This window comes from Falco biarmicus, chromosome 9 (genome assembly GCF_023638135.1).
Source record: "Falco biarmicus isolate bFalBia1 chromosome 9, bFalBia1.pri, whole genome shotgun sequence".
Lineage (NCBI taxonomy): Eukaryota > Metazoa > Chordata > Aves > Falconiformes > Falconidae > Falco > Falco biarmicus.
Genome location: NC_079296.1, coordinates 9,481,921 through 9,508,468, shown reverse-complemented (window position 1 = coordinate 9,508,468; position 26,548 = coordinate 9,481,921). Strand labels below are relative to the sequence as shown.

At 45.5% G+C, this 26,548-nt stretch overlaps 1 protein-coding gene across 5 annotated transcripts in view; it reads right to left on the bottom strand.

Annotated features, from left to right (window-relative positions):
* PNPLA7 (patatin like phospholipase domain containing 7) overlaps positions 1 to 26,548 on the bottom strand; it is a 125,492-nt gene that overhangs the window by 44,957 nt on the left and 53,987 nt on the right. For all 5 annotated transcript variants that reach the window (XM_056352666.1, XM_056352662.1, XM_056352665.1 and 2 more), the window contains exons 21-26: positions 19,648 to 19,708; positions 17,361 to 17,510; positions 8,062 to 8,125; positions 7,379 to 7,547; positions 6,030 to 6,212; positions 4,872 to 4,990 (exon numbers count right to left, since the gene is read on the bottom strand). In XM_056352666.1, the coding sequence (XP_056208641.1) occupies positions 4,872 to 4,990; positions 6,030 to 6,212; positions 7,379 to 7,547; positions 8,062 to 8,125; positions 17,361 to 17,510; positions 19,648 to 19,708 (746 nt within the window). The remainder of the gene's footprint in view (positions 1 to 4,871; positions 4,991 to 6,029; positions 6,213 to 7,378; positions 7,548 to 8,061; positions 8,126 to 17,360; positions 17,511 to 19,647; positions 19,709 to 26,548) is intronic.

The following is a 26,548-nucleotide window of genomic DNA, read 5'->3' as shown; positions in this document are numbered from 1 at the left end:
AGTTCGAATAACAAACCAGTGAGAAAAACAAAACAAACCCCAAAACGTACTTGCAGGTTTATTAATCATTTCTGACTCCTCACACAAGCATGCTGCCAATTCATCCTCTGCACTCATGGCAATTCTGGTACCAATTAATTGGTGGGAACGTAATTGAAGTGCGGCATTACAGGTCGTGGAACATCAGCAACACGTCCCTTCTGCTCAAGGCAGTCAGGGGGTCCCCGAAGGCTCCCTGACCCAGGGGACAGCAACACGCAAAGACACTTTCATAGGAATACGGTATCTTACAGCACAGCATTTACTGTAAAAACAATAAATAAAAAAACCACCCAACCATGTCAAGTGTTTTAGATGGATAGGCCAGGTCATCATCACCCAAATTAAATTCCTTTGTAAACAAGACTGAGCAGGGGAAGCACCACAGGGTTGGTTCACACATAAGAGCTCCTTGCCTCCTAGCCAAACTGGTATGCTAAAAGCAGGCATCAACATTCAGAAAAGGAATACGATCTGGTAAAGTTCTCAAAATGACTGTTTCAAGATTTTCCTTACGTTATGTTGGGAGTTCTTCATCAATCCTTTTGTACCGTGATTGCTCAGAAAGAAGCAGGGGCACAGTGAGAGCTGGGAAACCTCTCGGCATGCTGCCACATCGGACCCAGCCTTCAAACAGAAGTTCCTTGTACCTGCACTGGGAGATGCACGGTGCACCCACCTCGTCCCCAGGCAGGTGTGGGCATGCCCCACTTTCTTCTTGCTTGACCCATGTATACGGGACGATCTGACCTGTCCATCCCCTGGCTCCTTCCGACCACAGGATGCAGTTTTACCCAACCTGACTACGCCAGGGATCGCTCATCAGCTGCAAGTCTTTGTCTCAGTGCAGACTAAGCACAAACAAATTCTGTCTTTGAGCCTTCTGGATGAACAGCAGTGCCAAGGGGTCAGCGTCCAGAGGCAGAGAAGGTAAGCAAAACCGACAGGCAGATTTTTTACTCAAACTTGCCCGAATGAAGCAGAGTTGCAGCCAAATGTAACGGACGCAGCAATGGCAAATCCTCCTTGTTTTATTCCTCGTGTAATCAGGGCTCTTGAACTCAAACACAGAGTGCAGAAGGCAAACGTGATCCCCTGAGAGGAGAACTGTAAGATCCACCTCCCAGGGACTCTCCTAGCCTTTTCATCGCGGGGTAAAGCCACTGAATCAAGAGACAAAGCCAGGCTTTAAGGAGCACAGAGATCCAAGTCGGGCTCAGCGCAGCCACCAGTAAGCAGCCAGGTGGTGGATGGACCTGCAGGTTTTGCCTTCTCTAACAGCACGGACCGGGAGCATCCTGCCTGGGGCACAGCCCCCAGGAGAGCAGCTGGGCAAGGCAGCAAGCGGGTTCATCAGGCACAAGTGTGTCCATAACAAGAAAGGCACATCCTGCTTCTGCGCTGCTGCTTTTATCCTCCATTTTCAGAGGGCCAGAGCTGAAACTAAAGAAAAGGCAGAAAGAACAAGCTGACGGAACAAGCCAACTGCCCAAAATGAGCAGGCATGTGAGTGAGTAAAATCCTTGGAGTCAGCAAGAAAGCTCCGTGGAAAAAATCTTATCGAGACCTAAGGTGAAATAATAAGTTTGAGGGGAAAACTAAAATGGAAAAAGGAGCAATGAAAAGATGCCCTGATGATAGATCTACAAATATTTTTCAACAGCAGCTCTGCAGGGAAGGCTTAAATGCTCTGCCTGAAACGGCAAGCAGGGATGCGCAGCGTGCCATGAGCAGGGACACGCAGATGCCACGGGCACTGCCTGGTAAAGGGCTCCGGCACCACGAGCGCTCCTTCCCAGCAGGAACGTGCGGTGATCATCGTGCCTTATCGTAAGTACCTCTGAGGCAGGCAAGTAACTTAACAGCAGCTCTTTCCTCCTCAACAAGCGTATCTCACGCACATCATGGATTTGCATCGTGTGCGTTACTGCAAGTACAGCTCCGTATTGAACAGCCAGACGGGAACAGGTCTAACACTTTAATGATGCTTTGTATTTCCCCATTATGCCTATGTGGAATAGGCACCTTGGACCAAATTCACCCCTGGAATAATGACATTCCAAAGCTTGACATCACAACTTTGCCTAAGTCAGTCTAAGTCAGTCTTCTGAAATAGCACGACCTTCCCCCCCCCCCCCCCCCCCAAAGCCCTAGGGATTCCCAGATACTTCTGTATTATTTACTCCCCACAAATTTTAGTTTTCCAACAGCTTTGCTAAGACAACTACAGAAAACCAAAGAAAGGGTGGGCAGTACGTGGGATGGCTAAAGGTCACGAGAATGATTTATGGGAGGCTTTATGCCTTTGTTGCAGGGTTTGATGTATCATTACTCTTGCAACTACATTTCAAAGGTATTATTTTTCTAAGCTCATATCCCCTTCCCTTCCCTCAAATTCCATGACGTTTCCAACTGAAATTAAGTTAGCATTTAACAAAAGCAAAACGTTGTAATTTTAGAACCGTATCACTTCGATTCATTTTATTTTTATACTCACAAGTGAAAGAAAACCTTTAGTTCCTCTGAGCCTTTTGTCATGACAAACCACAAAGATAATTACTAGGAAGCTGCTCCGGTAAATCTTCCCAAACCGACTGTCACTGCAAAGCCAGACAAACATTCCCAAAATAACAACCAAATAATTGATATTATGGAGTCACAGATCACAAGACCTTTAACAGGAATAACCAGCAGCCAGCACCCCATCACCATGAGCGCTTGCTGGGTTCTGTGACCAGTGTGATTCATCCTGGTAGAATAAGGAGGTTACTTCATGTAGTAAGTGACCCAAAGGCTACACTAATTATCACGAGACCACACAGCAACCCATCAAGATATTTTTAGCCAGAATGGGCTTTTATTACCTAGTAGATTAAAAAAAAAAAAAAAAAAAAAAAAGTTAAGTACTTAGTACATAATTTCTTGAAGATCCCTTGTGATTACAGATGGGGACCTAAGAGTTTCCTTTGACCTTCCCAAGGCAGATTTTTCCAGAGTTCAGAGTAACTTTGTCCTTCCTGCAGAGTCTTAATTATATTCTCACTTTGAAAGCAAACTTTTAAGAAACCCAAATCTTCCATCTAGCCACAACGTCAGTGACAATTCCAATACAGAAACAGCATCTGGTACCTTTCCACTGAAAACACAACGTTCCCACCATCCATGTGCCAAAACACAACGTTCCCACCATCCATGTGCCAGCCTGAACCCCCAGAAAAAGAATTTTAGTCCATGACACAAAGAGGGTTTCAGAGAAAGAAGAAATTATCATATTTCTCTGTTCTGAGTGAGAACATTTAATCCTCTTCAAGTCCTCCACATTGCACACCTCCAGAAATGAGCAAATTCATGGCTAACGGCACACGGTCACATTGCTGCATGGGGGCACACATCCAGAAATCCTAAAGCCAACACAGCAGCAGTGCAGTGGTTTGGATTTGCAGAGGACAACGCAGGACCAACACGCAGACTCCATAATCCTGCTCTTTCTTACCTCTGCTCTTGGAAACCAGCAGGTGGTAGCTTGCAAATTAAGTAGTAGAACAAAAAAAAAAAAAAAATGAATAGTTTGGCAAAAATTACAGCAGTGTTTACAGGAAGGAAGGCAGGAACGAGCAAAATGTGCTGCCAGAAATATGGAAGCGCATGTATTTTAGCATGACACAGGCTTCAGCAGAGACAGAGATACCAGATAGCTTGTAACAAAAAGAAAAAAAACCAACCACCAACCAAAAAAACCCCAACCATGAACGCTTTGCATCAGTCGATTAGAAGCCTGAAATACCCAGGTGAAGCAGCAGCTCCCCTCCTCTGCTTTACTTTGGGGCTCCACAAGATAGTGCTTATCAAAATGAAATACTGAAATCATCTTAGGTGAGGGAACTGTGAAAGCAAGGAGGATGAAGGCATCCTTGCAGGCACTCAGAGCAACAGCCACGGCGCTGGCTGGCTCAGCATCGAGTGACTAACCAGAGCAGGCTGTCACAAAGGCGCCCTAACCTTTACCGTAGTGAACACGCCCCACCAAAGCACGCACCAGCCCAGTGCCAAAACCGTGGTATTTCTATGGACTTAGACAGACTATGTGCAAATTGTATTTTTTTTATTTTTGAGAGCAGTATTTCAAAGCGCTGTTTTAAAGAAGGGCTTCAAGAACGCAGTGACGAAGACAACAAAGGGCTACTAAATCCTGTCTCAAGATAAAACTCTCAAATAAAAAGGGATTCCCAAGAAAATATCAGTAATAATTTATTTCCAAAGCTCAACAGGAATTCAGATGGAATGCTAATGGAGTGTTCAGCACACACCCTGCCCTCATGTCTGCAAAAATGCAATCTTTCTGTAAAGTGAGGCTGTCAGAAGTGTACAGGTAGATGGGGCTTTGGGCGACTATAAAGAGGAGAACATTCCCCCATTAGAGGACATAATTCTTCTTACTGCTCAAACTTCGAAGAGCTTTGGAGACCTTTGAAATATTATGAGCCATTTTCCAATATAAGAATCCATAGGGGAAAATAAATCCATAGTGCAGGCCAAGAACAAAAGAAGCGTCATATTTAGTGACCTGGTCATCTCTTTGTATTAAGCCCAACTTATGAGAGGTCTCAAGAGGTCACAAAGACTCATGTTCCTTCCGCAGAAACCCAGGCACAAATCCACAGAGCAGGTTAAGTGTGTGTAACACAAGCGACTCCTCACCGTCTCGCCCAAATACGGAACAGCGCTGATGTTGCCGGATGCGCGTTATCCTGGAGAACCTGCCGGAGCCCGGTGCCAGCGGTGCTCCAGGATCCAGCACTCACACACCAGCGTGCCCGCGAGCGGCCACCTACCTCGCTCCTCCGCCCCCGAGCACCAGCGCAATGGCGTTTCCAGTCAGAACACGAGCCAGGCGAGAGAAGTCGGAGTGACGGTCCGGTGGTTTCTGGAATACGCGTTCGTACATCTCGATCTGCAGAGGAGAGGCACAAGATGCTCATTCTAAAGGCAGGGCAGAGTCTACACCAGCAGCCAACAACATGCTGTTAGAAAGCGGGTGGACGGCTGTTCTTCAAATGGAAAGAGGGTTAATGAACTATCCAACAGTCCTAGTGACCACATGCATCTCTCCTGTTACTATAGAAGCTGGGAGAATTTCACTGTAGCATGGTGTGGAGGAATGAAGGCAGGCTAATTAACACTGATCATGTGCAGCTGTGGGCTGGCTTCAGGGGCAGTGGGTTGGCTGGTGTGGATAAGGTGCAGCTGTGGCTGGTTCCTGCTAAGGAGTTAAATAGCTCTAAGGGGGATATGAAGAGAGGACCAGAAGAAGAGAGACCTGGAAGAAGCAGAGGGAGGAGAGAGCGTGCCTGGGATGTAGGAGAGACAAGGAGAAGGGTGCAGCAGAGGCAAGAAGCAGGGTGGGCTGGCCTGAAGAGGATGAAGAAACAGCACTGACAGTAGATGAACTGTTGAAACCTTGTGGGGGATTGGTGGCCGTGCTGGGGCCAGGTGTGGGAACTGTTTATGGAAGCGACCTGGGATGGGGTGGTAAAAGCCTTGTTGCAGCCGGCTAGTTTTGAGAGTGCTGCGACAGCACAGTGTTTTCTTTGGAGCTATTTCTCTGTCTTGACAAGGATTTGCGGTTAGTGGGGAGCATCACAAGCCTGCCTCCGCTAGACCTTTAGCACGGTTTTTGAAAGCACAGCAATCCCCCCCGATGAGCAGGACACCACTGCACACACACACCTATCCATATGACCTTCACTTAGTATTTACTGACTTTGGTTAACCAAAAAGCCAGGCACGCATCCATAAAGACGACATCAGCCCCTTAACCCTCTGCTTCCTACAGTAAACTGGGGCCAAACAGATTCAAAGAGAACACTGCCGGTGTAACAGCCAGCTGCGCATCAGAGTATCATGGAGCATCCTTACCTCAGACCACCTTTGACAGACAGATTACAAGTATCACAGCTAAGAGACCAGCCACCAAAGCAGGAATCTCTTACCAGCTTGGGCAGGCTTCTTTTGGAAAAGACCCTGCGTGGACAGTGGAGATGAAGATGAGCAGAACACCAGCTCCGCATGTTCAGCCATTCCACAGTTCGGGAAGGGAGAGGTCCATCCTCCTTATGGAGCAGGACGAGTTGCTTCTGGGCTCGGACTGCAGTGTTCTCCAGCATCCTCTCCAGCTACAGCATGTTAGACACATCAAAGGAACAGGGCCGTCAGGTATTTACTGCTCCAGCACCAGTTTAACAGAATACTATATTGTGAAATACACATGTTTTAAACTTACATATTTATATAAGCACAGAGAGATATATGTCTGACCTCCATTCCTATCTGAATCTGCAGACAGCTACGCACACTAAGAACCCTCAAACAAGATTTATTTGGACAACTACATTGTTAGTTGAGGGCTTATATGGCACACAGAGCTCTAAAATCAAGGATTCAAACCTGAACGCTGAAAATTGAATGCTTTGTACCTAACACATCAACCATTAAAGATACAGCACAGACACACTGTTCACGCAAAGCGATATAGCTTCCCAAGTCATACTTAAGCCTACAACCCTTCAGCACGTTTTGTTCTTCCACCCCCAATCACACCACTTTTTTCCTCCTTGCATTCCTTGGTTTTATGGGGTTTTTTATACTTTTCTTGTTTTCAGCAACTGACGGCGACTTGCTGTCACGGTGCTTCCTGCCTCCCACACACCGTCATGAGGAACCAGCACAAAGTGACACACCAGAACGCTGCAGGTGATACCAGCCCCAGGCTCTTCGGAAGCCAGACCAAGCCATTCACAATCCTAAAAAAACCCACTTGTGACCTCATCTTTAAATTTCTTACAGAATTTCTGTGCCTGATCAAACTTTGGTAATAAAATATAAAAATTAAAAATACATAGAAAGGGGAAAAAAATTGAGCTTACACTCTGTAATAAAATATATTCAATTAATCATACAAGGCAATTGATACCTATTTTTTCCTATGCACACACCATAAATTCCAGCCAGGCAGAAAAGAATTTCTTTCTCTATCTGCAGCTCCTGCAAAGATATCCTCAGCAGAAAGGCAAAGCTTCAAAGCAATTTGACTTTTGGTTTACCATTAGCCAAAATGACTCTTTAGAGGAAAAGAACATAGCTGGAAATACTTCTAGACAAAACCTGCCATTGCAGAGGCTTCTCATTCAATTCTTTTTCTATTTCTAAGACACATTTCTCAGGAATAGTTTGTATTTCTGTATTTCCTAGGTATTAAGCCCAGGAAAATCCCCAAGTATGAAAAGCCCTTCTTTGACCTGGACCGTTAACACTGCAGGCAGGGAAGGAGTGATTTCCACACCTCTCCAACAGTAGGCTCTTGGTCTCCCAGCCCAACGATCAAGATGCAGTCAGCCTGTCGGATGCAGCGCTGAGTCCAGGGAGTCAGGGTGCTGTCCGCCTGGTACAGCACAATGCGGTGAATATCCTCCTGCTGTCCCAGCCAGCTAGTTAGTCGGTATTCATGGATACTGGGGATGGAAAAGAAAAAAAAAACCAAACAGAAATTCAAATGGTTTTATATCACAGCTCCTAACAGAGTAGAGAGAATCTTACATGTTGACCAAAACAATCTGAAGGGCATCAGGGAGCTGCATTTCTTGCTCATGCAGTTTAAGAACCTTATCTGCTCCCGTTTCCAGGCTTGTGCTTGCTTTATTTCTCCATTATTTATATCATTAGATATACACACAAAGGAAAGAGGATGCAGCGATGCCTAACTTCAGTATGACTTCCATGTCATCCCTAGGAACGAGCACGCAATACCCACCCGGCGCAACTCAGCTTTTCCAATTTCACAAATGAGAAAGTAACTATGGAAAAATCCCACCCACATTGGAACCGAATACTCTTGAAAAGTTGTCCCAAACACCTGGATGAGAAAGCACAACCTACGTCAGAACACAGGATGTTACTCCCAATTACTTTATACGACCAGCATAGTATCTTTCCACATTTTTTTTAAGTAATAATGAGGGTAGGTACCTATCCAGCGCAGCAGAACCAAGTCGCTGTTTGATGTTATCACTGGTGAGCAGCAGAGCAGGACCTGGAAGAAGAAGTTTCATAGATGAATGCCTGCTATTCAGCTCCTGACAAACCACATTGAGGAAATGTAGCTGTAACAAACGTAGTTCTGTGAATTTGCTTTGAAGATCACAATGGATCGGTGCATTGATCAAAGAAAAAAAGAGCTGGCACAGTCTTCACAAAAATTTTCACACTTATCTACAATTAACATCTTCCCATTCTCCATATTCCCAGAGCTCTGTTGCTGCATTAGTCACAAGCTACAGGCTCTCTTTTATCGCACTGCTCTGTCACACAGGATGTCAGCTTCCACCACAGCTGCATCTTCACAACCACAACCACCAGAACATCCCGTACCTTTTGCAACCACAGAAAGCCCAGGAATCTGGTTTCAAAGAAAAATAAGCTACTTCACTAACCTACTGGAATACATAATTTGTTCATCCTGCACTGAACCAACTCCCCAGATGAATCCTAAAGTTCTCTGTTAGAGCTTTTAGAAGCTCTCATTATATAATAATAATAGCTCTATTAGAATGATAATATCATTATTATCTACGACTTCTTATTCAATGTGCCAACAAGAACCTACACCACAACCAACCCCGAGAGAAGAGACTCCCAGATCAGTAGGGCACAGGCTGACTCACACCACTTCCACTGCAGAGACAGGCGTACGTAAACACATATCTGGCAATAACATTATATCTGAGACTAATTTTGGTGCAAAAAGTTTCTTGCAGGCGCTTCATTATTCTTATTAGCAATTCTATTTCAGCAGCAGCAATACCTGCCACGTGCAATGAAGGATGCAGAACTGCAGATAAATACATAAAAACCCAAAGCAAAGCAAGCAAGGGATTCAGCTCACACCTAAAAAAAGTATTATCTGTCTCTAATTAAAAGAGAAATTCACATTTACAAACCACGGAAGTGTAGTCGCTTTGTATTAATGTTTTCGTTGTGTAATCCTTCATTGTTCCATTAACAAAATAACTGAAATCTATGTACGAAGTAACAAAACAGTTAATTAAATGAGGTCTCTCAAGGCGCTAATAAAGCGGCATGGTTTAATGCATTTCGTAAAAATCAAGGAACCACGAATGAACAACATGGTAAAAGGTCGCAATTTCACACTTACACACTCAAAAAGCAAAACCCCCAAATGCAGCACATGGAGCTGGCCACCCTGTGCCATCCTGCGGGGCCAGCTCCCCCTCCAGCGCTCAAGTCCTCCTGCAAAGGCTTCAGGTTCAACATTCTGCAGCATTAGACTTGGATAAAACCTCAGAAGTATGAGTTTTCACCTTGTATTTTCAAACACCCCAATAATGCCTGCTCTTTGTCATGCTGATGATGATGGAAGAACAAACAAAAATGGACAAAAATAGCCCCTATGTGGAGACCAAAAAGTAAAAGCTGGTAAGGAAGCACCAACAGGAGGCTGACTTGGAGGCTGTCTTGAGGGCAGAATTTCATTTCCTTATCCTCTAGTAAAGCTTATGGTAGTCGGTTCCTACAAAAGCAACAAGTCCCAAGGAGATGGAATTGGTTTAGAAGCATTTCAACGGGTTTAACGTGCCCTTCAGCCCTGCACCTGTGCTGCTGCCCCTGTGCTCGCCCGACCACCTGCAGAACACGGCCCTGACGCTTGCGGGGCTTCCTACCACACGGTCTGTACCACTGGTAGGTTCTTCGGTCCGATCCACCATCCAGCCTCACAAACAGCTGGTCTGGATGAGGAAGGGGTTCCCAGAAGAACTCCTGGTGACATTGCAGACGAAGGCAGCAAGGCAGAGAGGGCAGGTCAATTTGGACAAAGCATTCAACAGCAGAGTTATCGTTCATGTTCATTAACGTGCCAAAGTTGTCAGCAAAACAGAAATGATATGTAGACCAAATATTCTTCCTGGGTATGTGACTTACAAAGCTTTATGGCAGCGGCAGAAGTTTAGCAGGCAAAGACGAACGGCCAGGAATGCACAATGAGCTGAGAAGTGCAATAAGAACGTCGGGTAAGAGACTAACGCCGAAAAGGGAACAACATGCTCCACCTCCGCGCCTGCCTGTCACCTCCCTGCACCCGGTCACCGAGACCCCAGCACATCGGCAAAGGAGCCCGGAGCACACACAGTGATCTGATGCACCAAAGCCCTGGTCCTAAGGCGAAATGATGAAACCCCATGGCCCCGGCAGCCAGGACACCTTCTACACAAGGTGAGAGGTGGACGTTGTAGAGCTGGGGTGCACCTTTACATGGGTCCAGGTGATGGCTACTTCGCCCACAGATATCTCCTTGGGAGAACACATCCCCATTGAGCATCTTTACATGGGTCCAGGTGATGGCTACTTCGCCCACAGGTATCTTGGGAGAACACATCCCCATTGAGCATCAGAAGAGCCTCGGAGAGACAGGTGGCTTCAGACACCATGCCCGTTCGCCTCACCTCTGTGTTTGGAAAAGGGGCAGTTCACATGACACAACACACGTGTATGGACGCACACGGAGTGGTGCCAGCTCGGGTGGGGTCTGCCCCGCATCCCCTCCACACACCGGCAGCACGGCACAAAGCCAGCCAGACCCTTGTTCGTCCCCAGCACAGAACACGGTGATGCTTCCAACCAACCCAACTCCATTTTGTTTCAGAAATAACCACCATCTGCTCTACACTTTCAATTCCTAGCAAGCTCCCAATTAACCAACCGTTAAATAACCTTCCATTAATGTGATCAAGAACATCAACATATGCGTTCTCATAAAACAGAATGACCAAAAGTGTTATTTAAATGAAACTGCCGAGAGCAACAAAGGAAAAAAAAAAAAAGTAATTCTCCAATACATACCCCTCCAACAGCCACACCAGCAGGCAGGAGCGTCCGAGATGATGTGTTAGTGCATCCTCAGTGTGCGTTTTAGTTACACATCATCACCTAGTGATGCTCTCTCTGCACCTGACATCAGCCCCGCATGCAATTTACAGGTGCAGGCGGCCCCCTTAGAACACCCCTGCACCCCCCAGCACCTTCCAGGGACTGCTCTCCTCCAGCAGGATTAGACACGGGGTGAACGGCTCCAAGTTAAAAGCGTAGGAGAGGTGATACGAGGTAACATTAAATATTTATCTAAGCCCAACAGTGTCTCTCTGACTGCGACCAACAGCAGATTGCTGGTGGAGAGGATGACAGCAAGGAAAACTTAATTACACTCTCCAAGCCTCCAGCAATTTGCAGCTCATGAATTTCTCAAGCCAGAGGTGGTGACTTTTCACAGCCCCTGGGGGATTTTTCTTTTAGCAAACTCCTTGGGATTCCGAATCCCAGCTGTTATGCACTTCAGGTAAGAAAAGTGCCTGGCAGCAGCCTTACCCCTGGGCACTGAGCATCATGATTCCTGGGGAAACCTCATGGAACATCTAAATGGGTACTCCAGGGCGATCTGTTTTTCAGTACAGAACTACAATTCCATGAAAGAGAAGCGGGAGGGGGGGGAAAATGCTGGCAAATATCAGAGGTCTAGTTCATTTTATCTTTCAAAAACAAAAGGCCCTCAAGAAAAGGGTTGAGACAGCCCTTCAGCAAGGCTTCCCAGATCAAATCCTGCCCCAGTAAGGGAGACAAGCATCACACGTGAGAGAGAGAACTCTTCCCTTCTTTCCAAGAATGTGCATGATACTCACTTTGGTAATTTTTTTTCCACATAACATCCATTTCATAAGATATGCGGGAGTGGGAATACAGATATCCTCGTTCTAAGCCTAATAAAACGTGGTCAAAAAGTTGCCTAGAGGAACCAGAGGCCCCAAGGTCAAGGAGTGACCTGGATGCTTAGAAATGGTTGTAAATCCACCTCACCTGGGAAAAAACACTACAGGAAGATACATCCAGTACAACATGCACCGCAGAAAAATTTTAGCACGGCAAACATATTTGCCTGGACTTCATCAAAAGAGAATTTATATTTAGCCTAATAAAAGCCTACAAAATTATGCATCAAAGACACAGAACTGATAAATAAGTCTGACGTCCTAGTGTCAGATCTCACCCAACAAAAAATACCAGGTTGTACCCACCAGGCACCACATTAAACAGCATCGAAATCCAATCTGGGTGCGAGGAAGGGAAATTCAGGCAGAACTACAATTAAAAGCTCCAATAAATTATTAGTAAAGATATTTCAGTGAGCTTTCTAATACATTACACATTTTTAGAAATGAAAAGAACGCTTATATTTAAAGGGCAGAAAGGAAGGAGAGAGACACATATGCTGGATGTGAATCCACCTCTACTTCAGTCTGAAATTATATATGATCAGAGGGCTCCCACATACAATCACAATTCACACAGCCATGTGGTATCGTTTAGATAAAAGAACAAAAAAACAGTTAGGCAAATACTTTTTAAAAATCTGAATACTGCAAAAAAGATTTTTGATAAGACATGCTCTCAGCTCTACCAGTATTAAGTGGAAAAAATATCAGTAATAAAACCAGACAGCACAAACATTGACCAGAAGTCATCGGCGTGGTTATTTTATTTTATTTTTTTTTACTTTGCACAGCAGTAAAACTTACCTGATTTCATCTCACTCCAGTACAGAAGTGGAAAATTCTGTCCCTGCTTTTTGGAAGTTTCATATCCTACATCCTCTTTCTTTGGAGACCCAGAGACCAAGGTTCAAAGAAACGGCTCCCACACCGAAGCACATGAGCAAACGCAACAAGGGAGCAGTGATGTAGCCTCTGGTCCACCACGCTCTGCAGGACCTTGCTGTTCCCTCCTCAACGCTCAGATCATGTTTTACATTTCTACCTGCCTCAAGATGAGAGCAGGTTCATGCGGAGTTATCGCCACCAGGTACCAAGGATCTGCTTCACCACCCAGCTTTTAACAGAACAAACCCCACGGAAACAGGAACACCCCTTAGTGTTTAACTGGGACACATCCGTACTGTCCGGAAACAATATCTGAATTATCATCAACCACAGAAACACCAAACCTCAAAGAAACCTGAACAAATTGATGGAATGAAGCTGCGGGTCGTACTGCACATTGATGCTCCCTGCATACAGAATGTAAGCACAACGTGCCCAGCATGCTCTGGGGGCCAGAGAGCCCAGTATGGAGAACAGTCTGGTCACGTAAGGTGTTCCCATTACCTATTTAAATAAATAAATAAATAATAGTTTGAAAAAAAAAAAAAAATTAAACCCACACAACAGACTCAAGCAACCAAACCCATAAGCCCTGCCTCTTTACAGGCAAAAGTGTTCTGGAAGGGGGAGGAGTGGAAAAAATAATTAAAAAAGTAGATTCTGAATACTTTTCCAGTTCTTGTGGACAGCATACATCAATTCATGGTGTTACAAAGCTTCCACTGTCAAGCTGAGCTACTGTGGCTCCCCCACCGCCCCTTTCTGCTCAAGCCATAGCCACAGGGGGGGTCCTGATGGCAGCATCGGCTGGGGTTTGGGGAGATAGGTAACAACACAACAGCTGAGGGGCACAAATCCTGCCCAGCAGGTGAGGGCTGGTTGAGAAAGCACCGACTGAAACACGGCTGGTACGTCAAAGTGACTGTCAGCCAGCCACCAACCACCTCGTTCCGTAACGAGCGGGCAGCCCCGGGCTTGCTGAGCATCCCTGCACACCAGCATCCCCCCGGAGCACGGGCACCTCGCACGGTCACCCCTGGGGCTGAGAGATCCCCTGCCCCAACAGATCCTCGGTAAGCAACGAACAGCGCGCTAAACTTGTAATCTTAGTTATGTGGTCTAAAGGATGGATTGTGCACATATAATCCCTTCTATCTAAACCGCCGACCAAGCCTGGGACTAAGTCTGGATCCAGCCATGCCAAAACTGCCCTCCGAGGAGTTCAGAGGGCACAGGCATCCTTTCTGAACCTCACCACGCAATGGCAGCGTCTCCCTGACCATTTTTTCTGACCCTGTCTTCTATGCAATACATAATCAAGTGTACTTTGCCAAACATTTTTAAACCATTGCATTCACTATCAAACTTTGTTAAATTGCTCTTTTGTACCAATAAACATATTGCTGCTTCCCTCTTAGGAGTGAAATGCATCACTCATTCCGCGACAAGATACTCTGTCATTATTTTTATACCCCCTTAATAAGATGGAAGCAGTTAAAAAATTACAAAAAAAAAATAAATCCTGTTAAATAGATTAACCCGCACCCAGCTCCAACTCATGGCACTGTCAATAGCCTTCTAATGCCAGTTCCAGGAAAAGAAAAACCATCCTCTAATTAATTTTGCAGGTTGTGTTACAACCCAGCCTGCATCCCGACTGCAGGGATCATCCCTGGATCTGCAGCAGCTGGTACCTCGCTGATCCTTGCGGAGATCTCTGTGTTACTGCCTGCGCCCTCCTGATTTCTTCCGTCCTCTGGGCTCCAACCTGCAGCAAGGGGATTTGAGGTATCACTGCAATACGCATCCGAGATAAAATTAACAGGAAGAGTAAGGAATTTCCTAAAATAATATATTAAGTTGCAAAAGAAAGCTAAAACTCATGGCTTTCACCCCAACCTAAGGCTACCCTCCGCCGCTCCGGCACCTATTTCAAGCCCAGAGCAATGCAACGATACGGATCAGATGTTCAGTCAACTGTTGAATGGTAACATCTGATTTCCATCTACAATTTCAAAAGTCAGCTCAAGAACCACCAAAAGAATAAACAAAATATGCCAATAGCAGCAAATCTACACAGCAAACTCCCTTATTTTCAAAATTAGGGACGTATACACTGAAAGAGACTTCCTTAAGAGAAAGCTTTTCAATTAAGCCTTCTCAAGCATATTAAATAACACCTCTCATTTCCATAAATACATTCAAGCCCTAATGGCAGTTCACACCCAAACCCCAAGCACTAATTAGCCGCTGGGGCAGTAAGAAGCAGGTCAGCACCCAGGCGGCAGAGCACCAAGCTCCAGCACCCCAGCTGCCCCCCGAGCCCCTAACGCACACCTCACAGTGCTAACAGCCAGGTGAATAGCGAGACAATCTGAAAATAAACCAAAATTTTGCTTCATGACACTGACTTTCTGAATCATTGCATTTTTGGGAGGGAAAAAAAAAAAAAAAAAAAAATCATTCCAAAACCCAGCCCCTTTCCCTATGGCAAAGCACCACCTGGCACATTGCGCACAGCACTGTCACACCCCAATAAGGAATATCCAAACAATCTATAGCTACAATATAGCTATATATTATATATAGCTATGTAAGTATATATATAATAATTATATATAATATAACAAGTATAAAGCGTAGTAAGTATAAAGAAAACACAAAAGCTCGGGGGAAAAAACCCAAGAAACCATCAACCACCTAAAAAACCCCAAACCCCCAAAACAAAACCAGAACTGAAAGAGAACGCTGTTTCCATTAAACAAAATTTTTTTTAAAAAAAATAAAATACAGCCTGCACGAAAACCCTCAGCCCTGTAGGGTACGTGAGCACGCAGAGCATGGGCAGAAGGTCACGCAGTGCCCCCGAGTGCTGCGGGGCTGAGCCCACCAGCAGAGGCTACCGAGGCCGGGGCGCTGCTCTGCCAGCTGCGTGTTGAACCATACGGCTAGCTGTGTTTTCACACAACACTTTCCTCTTCCCACTAGAGCAGTCTGCTCCGTTTTGGCAAGAACTTCAGATGCCAAGGTTGTATAGTACCATCTATAGCTGCCAAGCACTACACAGTCATCATTTTAGGGAAAGAAAAAAGAAGGGTGAACGAGGGGAGGCCAAGCGATCACAACAAAACCCCTTGTTCGTCACGTTCTAGTTGCTTTCAACTAGAAAGGTTATTTTTATTCCGAATAGTCCATCTACCTACTTAAGTTTCTGTTTATTTTATTTACAGGCTCCTAGTGCTGTCACCCATCAAAACAAGCTGGCAACAATCCATACGAAGTACCCATTAGCAATATAGCTACGGCTGAGATCTCCATTATGGAATGTAAATTTTTTCTGCCATCTCAAAATAAGAGGGATCTTCAAACACCCACCAATTAGTTCTCACTGTAACACATCTCCACCGCAAGCTGCACACAAATTCATATTTCAAAAGGTTAAAGCGTTCGAGCATTAACAGCTCTTTCCCATGCCTGCTCACCTAGAAGATTTTTCTAAGCAGAATAACAAGTGCCAGGTCCAGATACCCTTAAAGTCAAAAAGGAAATAACCAATAAATGTAAGTGGTTATACCTCAAGCATCACGTAACCTGTACTTTTCAAAATAAGAAGTCACAAGATAGCAGACTAACAATTCATCAAAGGACCACAGGAGATTTAACTCAAGAGTATCTGTGATAGCGCATGAGGATGGGAAGGGGACGTTCAGGAAATGTCACACTGCAGTACCGAGCGTGAACCGAATTGCGAATTAAAAACACAGTTTTGTGAGCAACTGGAACTTGCACACACAACTTCGCCAACGGATAAAGCAGTTAATGACTCAGTTGTGAGCTGAACACATGGTTCTGTGAGCACGAGACAGACAAACAAGCTGGCAGCAAAGAGGACGATGATTTAGGACTTAAGTTTGGACTTCCAGTGCCAACCTGGATCTCCTCCACGAGCTGCTTCCATCAAGTTTTATACTTACCACTCACTGCATTACCTCAAGGAAAGAAAACTGTAGAAGAAATCCTTTGCTGGAGGCAGCTGTACAACTGAGGAAGCCTGGAAGACTCTCACATGTGAGAGGGAGGACCAGCCTCCTGGACAGGCGCTGTGGGAAGCCCAGCGGCAGCGGGGTTTGTCTGCTTTCCCAAACTTGGAAACAGAATCGGAGCTGGTGATGCTCATTGTACCATTTGCTACCAAGGATTTTTTTATTCCTCATTAGATGGTCAGGGAGAGCATTAGGACAAAATGCGAAACAGCAACAGCGAAGCCAGCTGCAGGACACATCCCCGCATCAGTGTCTCCAGCAAGTCCCAGTAAGACTTTCTGTCTCACAGCTGATGGCAGCCATGGCAAGAGGCCAGACAGATTGGCTAATATTTCTGAGTCATTAAGACTACCAAGTTTTCCACTAAAATGAAATGCACGTTTTAAAGCGGGGACGGGAGCAGGGAGCATGAAAAAGGCAGATCCTGAGCATTGCTGCAGCGCTACCGCCCTAACACGGCACAAACTCACCTCTGATGGACAGACACTTGGCCATACCCCGCTCAAAAGATCAGCAGCATTTATACCCCGTGATGCAGCAACACGTAAACACTCCTTACCCACAGCGCTGAGAGCATGCTTGAGCTCCAGTGTAAAAGCTGTAAGTGGCACCTCTTCAGACACCGGCATAATTGCTACCGTGGAGAGGTTGCTGGCGGGATTTCCGGCATCCCACTTGCTGCTCGAGCTGTGTAATCCAAGAGGATGACCTGTTTGAAAAGAAAAAGCTTGCCATCAGCCAGCTGGGAAAGCTAGGTATCACTTCATTGTTTTCAACTGTCAGGCAGCAAGGAAATCGTGACTGAACTGCTGAACCCAAGAGAGATGTACCATCCCCCGTACCACACCAAGGAGTGCCCACATATGGCAGTCGTAAAAGGATGAAGAATAATTTTCATCATTTTTGGCTGCTGACATAGCATGTTTGGGTAGATATTAGGTCTTGTTAAAAATATCTGGCTGCCAGGAACAGGTTAAACGCAACGTGCACTTACCTGACCTGTTAAGATAAAAAGGCACTTTGAATGGCCACAGTTTTGGAACAGGCGTTGAGGTAGCCCACAGGAGGAATTAACTTAACCAACAAACCCCCCAAACCTGCTGTCAGTATGAAAATATTCCAAAAATTAACATTCACTTTTGATGGTATTCCTGATCCAGGAAATAAATACCTGTTTTCAACAAAGTTCCTATAAGGAATGTTTTCTCCACCTATTTTCACTTCTCTCCAAGACGGGAAAACGTGGAGCTTTACAGATAGATATGTGCTTCAGAGTATTAAAAGAAAATATGGAACCTCTGAAGTAGCTGCAAAGTAACCGTGAAGGATCTCCAATAAAATATGGTAAGCTGAGGGAGGACAGTCTGGGCAGAAGAAAGCATTTTTTGACAGAAGCGTGTGATGTGTGTGTGGTGATTAAGATCTTCCTGGATGGCTGGGAACGGGAAAAGGTCAGTGGTAGTGGTGTTCCACAAACCCCTCATTTTGATACTATTTCTTTTCTCTTTAACTAAGCCTTCCCAGGCAACCTTACCTTGCTGCTAATGCCTATCAGCTCAGCTCTAAGCGCCTGAGATAAGTTCCTGCTGATGCCCTTGCACCCAGCAAAGGCTTAAGGTGCACCACTAAGAAGAATCCTTGAGATGGACGTGTGGAAGTACTTGATATACCACATGAAAACTCAAAGTCTACATGCAAGAGCGACAGTACACTGCAGGACTCAAAGAAATATCAGATAAACTTCTCTCAGCTATATTCAGCTGTTAAGTTATTAAAGTCTTCTGAAATAGCTCTGCACAGAACATTAAATAGTTTTATCCAAGCTTTTTGGCAATCTTCAAGAAGGTATTCAGAGGTTCAAACAAGTTACACACCACTGCTCAACTCCTTCAACCCCACCAGTCCCTCTCCCTCCTCGGGACTTCAGTGGTGGGCAAAGCTCTGACTGAACTCCCATTACCGCCACTAATTTTTCTCCCATTTTCTCCAAATCGCACGTTGCCCCATTTCCCAAACAGCATGGGCTCTGCCCAAGGCCACAAAGGCACCTCAGCACTGCTAACGTTTCAGTGCAAATATCACTAGAGATTGGTATGTGACCGATGGCGTACGGAAAGCTGAGCAGACTTTCCCGTTCACTCCCCAAGCCTGCTCCAAAACATGGGAATTGGCATTTTCGGTCTCCTTGGATGACAGCAAAACCAGCAATAAAAGTAATTTAAAACCCCAAACAAACAAAACCCAACCAACCTACAACAGCAAAGAAGCCACAACACCCTCAGCAGTTAATGTGCACCTCTTTTCTTTTAAAAGCCACTCAAGAAAATTTGGAAAATTTCCTCCTACTCACTTCAATCGGAAAATACATTTCGTTTTGCCTTCGCCACATACACAAAGCTTAAAACCAATGCACAGCAGACCATTTCTTCTCAGACAATTCATTAAAATAATGCAAATACAGACATATTAAGTTGGTCTACATGCAGATGCCACTCAGCATGACTATCTGATTCACATCTATTACAGCTGCTGTTTCCAATGTTCCCTCGGAGCATTTCTCTTGCAAGAAATTTCAAGGAAATTTCACTGCACATATGCAGCACTACTGTTCCGTCTCAATTGCAAATCATTCCATTCCCACACTTAATTAACCATGCTCTGCCAAAAAAAAAAATATTCTAGACATATATATAATAAAATTACCATTCAACTTGTGACAACAGCTATAATATTTAGTGACAAATTCTCTTTGCAAGTATGCACTTTCTGTTTCCAGATTTAACGATGTAAATCCAGCTCGAAGGAAGCACCAGCATCAATGAGAGTAGTCCAGGAATGAGTCTTACCTCCCTGCTGAAGGCTGCCAAGAATCTTCTCACCCAGTAAGTGAATAAGTCTAGTCACAACCTAGCAATGGGAGAGAAAAGAAAAAGAAAATAAACAGACATTCAGGCAGAAGGTACCAAAAATAGCACATCTAAATGGATACTTCCAAAGTTTTGGAAGATGTTATCTCAAATTGAACCACAAGGTTTTGTAAGCACAACTTCTTTCCTGGCTGTAACGATTGGTGACTGATCATTTGTCTTGATTTCTTTTACCTTATTTTACTCTAATCTGGAAAAACAAGAAAACAAAACAGCGGTATTTAACTTGCCTTGGGAACAAAAGGAAAAAAAAAATCCAATTATTTGGGGAAACATGTCAAATTGCATTTTCAGTTCTCGTATCTCTCTACAGCACACTTGCACCTCTTCAGTCACGCTCGCGGTTCTGTTACTTTCTGTAACTCCACTTTCTGTAGGTACTAAAGGCTTAGAAACCTTCAGCCTGTACCCAAACAATCCCCCCAGTCTGGTTCCACCTCAGCCCCTGTGAATTAAGTTTAAGACATCTTGAATAAAAAAATATAAAAATTAAAAGCACATACTCTAAACCCCTTGCAGAATCAGAACAAACCACCTAAGAAATCGCTTTCCCCCTCAAATCATGTTTGCGTGGTACCTTTGAAGGGGCAGATCTTTTCCCAGCTTGTTTTCCAACAGGATTGCATCAATATAAACCAGTATTCAAACAGCCAAGCATATCCGAAAACTGACAAGCTTATCTCCAACATTAATAATCATTAATTTCCAACAAGTGGTGTAGCAGAAGACTAGTATCTGCAATACCAAGCAGCGAGACTTGGAAAATGCATCATTTCATCTGAAAATCTACGTGCAAATGTTTTACCAAATAAGCAAAATAAGATATTTAAATGCATTAAGAATTAATAGAGCAATCATTAGATACTCGCCCCCAAATGAATAATTCAAGGTCCAAATAACTCTTATCTTCAGAAGGGGGCAAAAAACAACCCCAAAACCACCATAAAAGTTCTCCAAACTCTTAACAAGCTAAACAAGCAGCAGCAAATGGATTTTGGAGACAGACAGACACGCTGTTCCCATAAGAACAGGCACTTCAGGATGTGTCTTTCAAACAGAAGACCATGTAAGCATCAAGACAGGTCAGCATGCCCATCGGAATCATTTATATATCCTGCTTTCAAAAAAAAAAAAAAGAAACAACCACCAAAAAACCCAACCTGAAACAATAAATTGTCCTAAACTATGAAACTCCATAGGTTTAACGAGCACCAATATGTTTTTAAGCATCCGTAGGAGGAAGGGAGCAGAGCAAACAGGCAGCTTCCGACACAGCGCGACTTACAGCGGAGCAAGGGTAAGAGCTAAACCAAGTTATTTCAGGGATTTCTGTCCCATGGCTGTAACTACATGTTCCTCCAGATGCCACATCAACCATCTCCTTGGTGAGCCAAGTTCAACTTCTTTAAAGCTGCTCTTGTTTGCACCAGCGCCGACACACAGCGCGGCCACCCACTCCGTGCCGGGCGGACACCGACAGCGGGCGAGCTCCCGGCTCCCCTCCTCCCTCCTTTGCCTGGAATCTCCGGCAGGATCTACAACGCTTCCGCTTCTCCAAAACACCACCAGAGCCGGTGGCCACCCAGCCGCCCGGCAGGCTCGTTCCTACTTCAACAACGCCAGGATCAGCAGTTCTGGGGTTCAATAAATGGCACTGGGTGTATCTATAGAAAATTGCCCCGATTACATGGAACAGGGAGAGAAAGAGGGAATTCTTAATAAAAATTAAGAGGCTGGTTGTCCTTCCGAAGGGAGATAACCTGCCTCTCGAAAGCATTCGCTGTACCCAGCTCACAGGCTGTCACTGAACCACCTGTACCTGCCCAGCAGGACTCTCCTTAAGCAGTTTGGGAAGGTGTTATGAACGTTTTACACTTCTGATCCACTTCAAACATCAGAATCTTAATTACTTACTAAAACCATCTCCTATATTTAGAACTTTTTCTGCTTTACCGACAGCTAAGGAGAGCTCCAGCTAAGTTAAAGAAAATGTCCAAGGTTAATGATGGAACGAAGCACAGATCCTATTGGTCTCATTTTCCAGTTGGCTGCATCTATTACCGGGAAATATTATTTGTCTTGTTTGCTAGAGCAAACCTTACTGCCTTGGTACATATAGATATGGAAAAATTATTTCCCCGGTGACTTTGTAAGACAAGCAAGTTGCTAACCATAATGGGATGAGTCACTCTGTCGCAGTCATGGCAACATTGAAGGAACATCAATTTGAGATCAGAGCTAAGAACTGGCCTGAAATTTCCTTCGAGTTTTATATTACATTCACTGAATTTTGTTTCACAAAAAGGCAATGCTTTCCTTTAAAAGAGACTTGTCCACCTGTCTGGGGGAGAAGTCGATAGAAATCCCATCTCCCCATTGACAACAGAGCCAACCTTCACTGATCGACCTGCACCGGTTACTGCGCGGGGCAGCCAGAGCCATTTGCACCCAATTCAGTGCAACGGGAGAGAATTCAGAACCATCTCACACACACACAAATAAATTCATCCGTCCGGTTTTCAAGCACCTTCATTCTCCTCCCCCTTCCCCCCAGCAGCAGGGCGCAAGCTGTCAGGATGCAGCCGGAGCCGGTGCAGCACAGCTGGATGCAGCCTGAGACCGTCAGAAGGCACCCAGGGGACCTGGGAGAGGACCAGGGTGCCGGGATGGGGGGGGGGAAGCAAGCAGAAATTAGCCCTTGGACTAGGAGCTCTCGGACAGGGATCGAAGGGAAAGAGAGTTAGTCCAAGCATGCCTGGAGGAGATGGAGGCAGGTAACAGGGTAGCAGGTACCTCGGCGCGGACATCTGGGCATCATCCAGCAGTCGCCTTCCCTCACCCTACCCATCCAGCTGTATTTTGTAGGAAAAGCTCTGGGAAGTGGCAGCCAGGGTTAGGGCAAAGCAGAAAGGTAGGAACCGTAAGATTTTCTGCTGGAAAAACCAGACTGACCTGGGAGAAACGGGGAGCTCGCGGTGCCCCGGGGGTGCGGTGTGCCACAGCCCCCAGCCCTGCCCCCACACAGCTGAGCCGCTGCCCCATGGGTACGGCTTTTCCAAAAGCAGGCAAGACGTCTCCCCCTCTCCCACGCAAAGGCCAGTCCTTCCCAAGTGCCAGAAGAGCACAGAGCACTTCCCAGACATTGGTACACCAAGAGTGTCTCATGCCCACGGTGTCACCGTCACCCCAGGCAGGACAGCCTTCACAGCACGGTCGGAACGGTCAGCCCTGCTCATCCCTGCGGCGCATCCCGGGCTTTAGTCTCTTCCAGCACCCTTCCACCCAGCCCTGCAAACACGCTCCCTGCTCCCCCAGGCACCAAGTCACAGCCCGATCCACCGGCGCAGAACCAGGCGGTTTAGATTTAAGGTCTGAAGAAAAATCGGGGAGCCCAGACCTCCCCAAGCACACCAGGAGGTTTCTGAATCAGGTGAGAATCGTTAACGACCTGCAAAGTAAATGCAACTTTTTGACCCCTTGTACTAGGGATAAAGCCAAACTTGGTTTAGTTTGTGAAGAAGTTGAATTTATCATTCCTCGTTATTAGAAACAGTGCGTGGATCCTGCTCAGTCAATCACTGTTAATCACTTTAACCGATAATGAGAACCCGCCACATCAATTAGGCACTCCTGTTGTACAGCCAGGCGTTCCCAGAGCTACACCGCTGAACTGCCACGCTGCAGGATGAACTCGTCCTTGTGACAAGGAGTGCCCTCTCCTACCCGCTGCCACCACCTCAAACTGTGAAATGACTCAGAAAGGTCACAAAACTCCGCCAGCAAACTAAATATACACCCACGGGGTCCTGTGGCGCCGGTCCTGATGCTCGGAGCCTGCCCGGGTTGTAAAGATGACTGAACCCACTTTCAAAAAAATCCCCACAGCAAACAACAACAACAAAAAAATTTTAAAAAATCTGCTCTCCTGAGTTTATGCAAAAGGCTTTCCAGGTCAGAAGGAAAAAACCCAGCCTTACAGGTCTAAAAAGCTGAGTATACTTCCATCACAAAAGCTGCTTGGGATTCCAGGTGCATCAGCACCCTTCTCCATAAGCCCCCAAACCTCCACTGTGACTGTAAATTCAAAACACCTCTCCCAGAGCAGGACATTCAGTCGAGACACACATTTTGCAAGTGAAATAAAGTGGTGTTGTTCCTCCTCCTCCCACCTACTCCCTTTTTCAGAATAACTCACCAGAACACTTTTGTATAGGGCAAAGCAGGATAAAGAGTGTTTCTCTCTCCCTCCACTGGCGTTAGAGAGCACCTTCCTCAGCACAACTCCCCCTCTCTGACCCTGCTCACCACTCACCACCTCATCTACCTAGAAACATGTTGTCCCCCCGGCTGTTTCTAGACCAACTCCATCCACAGTAAGACCCGCTCGAGCTCTCAGCGGCCTCCAACCCCGCCTCCCCCCAGCTCCTGCACATCAAATGTGAATGCCTGCTTCTGCATCCACCACAGCCACGGCTCGGGGAAAACATTCATTTTCCCTCTGCTTAACTAATAGTAAATTACTCAACAGACCTGCAGCCTCTGCATTGCAGGGCAAGGACCACATTTCATATTCCCAAGGGGACCGTATTTGCCTGCTTTAGGATGACTAATTCCAGTTTCAAAACAAACGCCCTTCAAGGATGAGGCCAGGCAGTATTGCAGCTCTGCATCACCTGCTAGCGATGGTGCCAACGCACAGCCAACTACTCCATCCATCCCAGCTCTCGGGTGTTATCCTGGAGCACCACTTGCTTCGCAGCTACTGTAATTCCCATGCCAAGTGGTTATGGTCACTCTGCAGCGCTGTATTTCCTAGAATCCTTTTAAATATTTCCACCTATTATCCGCACCTAGCTAACCTTCCAAGGCCGGGTTCTAGTTAAAGCTTTTGTTCCTACTCAACTGTGAAACTTAAAGAGATGCTTTGCAACAAGCCCTTTTGAAAATGATTTTCATGAGAATTCAGTTGTAAAATACTTGCCCGTGGATCTTTATTTCACACTGTGAGAACTACAGATTACCTGGCAAATCAGATCTCTGCCAACAGGTAACGATGGCCCCACAGCTTTGTCCCACCTTAGCTAACTTTCAACACCACCACTGTAGAGAAATCATGGGAAAATGTCACAAAACCTACACCACTATCCAAATTCACAAGTAACTACTCATCGATGTAAAAGGTACCGTGCAGTACAGATCCATTTCGGTTACAATAGGAGAAACATCTAGAAGAACGAAACCCAAACCTAACGTACCCATCAGCTCCGCTCCAGGCTGCACCGGGGTTCGGGTTTAATTGCATGCTCGTTTAAATCTGAACAAGAAAGCTGCTACGCAAAGGGCCAGTCCCTAGGAAGGACAGAACCAGCCCCTGTTACTGGTGTCTTCTTGCAGGTTCCTGGTTCAGGAAACCAGCCGCAGCTGAAGTAAGCGAGGAACGAGCCTGATACCCCAGTTTGGATCCTGGACAGCCAGCAGATACACAGCCTTACAAATCCGAACACGCTTTTCCTTCCAAGTCTGTTCCAGTCCTCCCCAGTGGATCCTCTACCATCACCCAGATCCAAAAAATTCTCACAACAAAGATGGCTTGCAAGGTGAGTTAAGGACTTTCTTCAACGCCTTTGAAGCTTAAAAATAAGATACTTAACAGTTAAACCTTTAAAACTTTCAATCAGTCATCCAGTAGGTCACCTTTAAATTAAGTATGTTAAGCAACAATTTATTGGTGCCTTCACAGCAGGGTATTACAGACCTTCACGCACACACACGAGTCTGTTAAAAGACATGTAAAAGGGCTTTCTGCCACGCAGGGACCCAATGTGAAAAAGCCAGCACGGAGAACAGGGCTGCCAAGAGTTTTCTATTTTATATGCAATTGGGGTACAATAGTACTAACAGCTGTTTTACCTCTACAAATTCACATAATAGCAGGTTCGTTTCTGTGGAGCTCTTTCCAGGAGCTGAGATTATTCCCTACCAGCTTTTTTAAGGTTTGGGGGGTTTTTGAGGGATGAGGGAGGAGGAGAACCGAATTAGATCCTCAGCTTGAATAGAACCGTGGTGTTACTGAAGTTTTACATGACCCCAGATGAGATAAACACTCTGCTTGTCACAGAATTGGGGAGCTTAGCAAGGGGTCTCCGATTAAAACTTATGATGGTTTTGAGAACTGCGGTGACACAGCAAATTTTAAATGCTCCCTCAGAACAATTTCTGGCACCTTTCAAAATGCTGCTAAAGCAGAGAGAAGAACTGAAGCTTTATCCTGGGGCTGTTGGAGCTTCTAACACTTGCAATCAATTGTGTCTCGAAGAAAAAAAATGTCATTCTCGCATCACTGCTATGATTAAGCACTCACTCCTGCCCGCCTCATGTCGGGTGGCTACAGCTGGTGACCATGCTTCTGCTGAACATTTTTCTTCTCTCCTTTTCACATCCACTTCTCCTGCAGTCAAGGAAAACTTATTTTAATGGGCCATGAGAACAAATACAGAAAAATCTAGAAGCGTGGCCTCTCCTGACCTATTCCACAGCACCACATCAAGCTTAACTAACGTGACGCACAATATACGCAGTGCCTGGGGGAAGCGTTTTGAAACGAGGGCACATTACCAAACTCACTTTGTAAGGCAGATAACCCTAGGGAAGGCTGCATCCACTTCAGAACAGCTCTGGTTAAAACACGCACACAAAGATAGCAGGACCCACTGTTCAAGATGAATGATGGGTTCTGAATATATTTAAACCCCAAGGGCAGGCTTAGAGAATTAAAAGAAGGATGCAGAAAACCTCCGTATTTTCTAGCATGCAAAAGGTT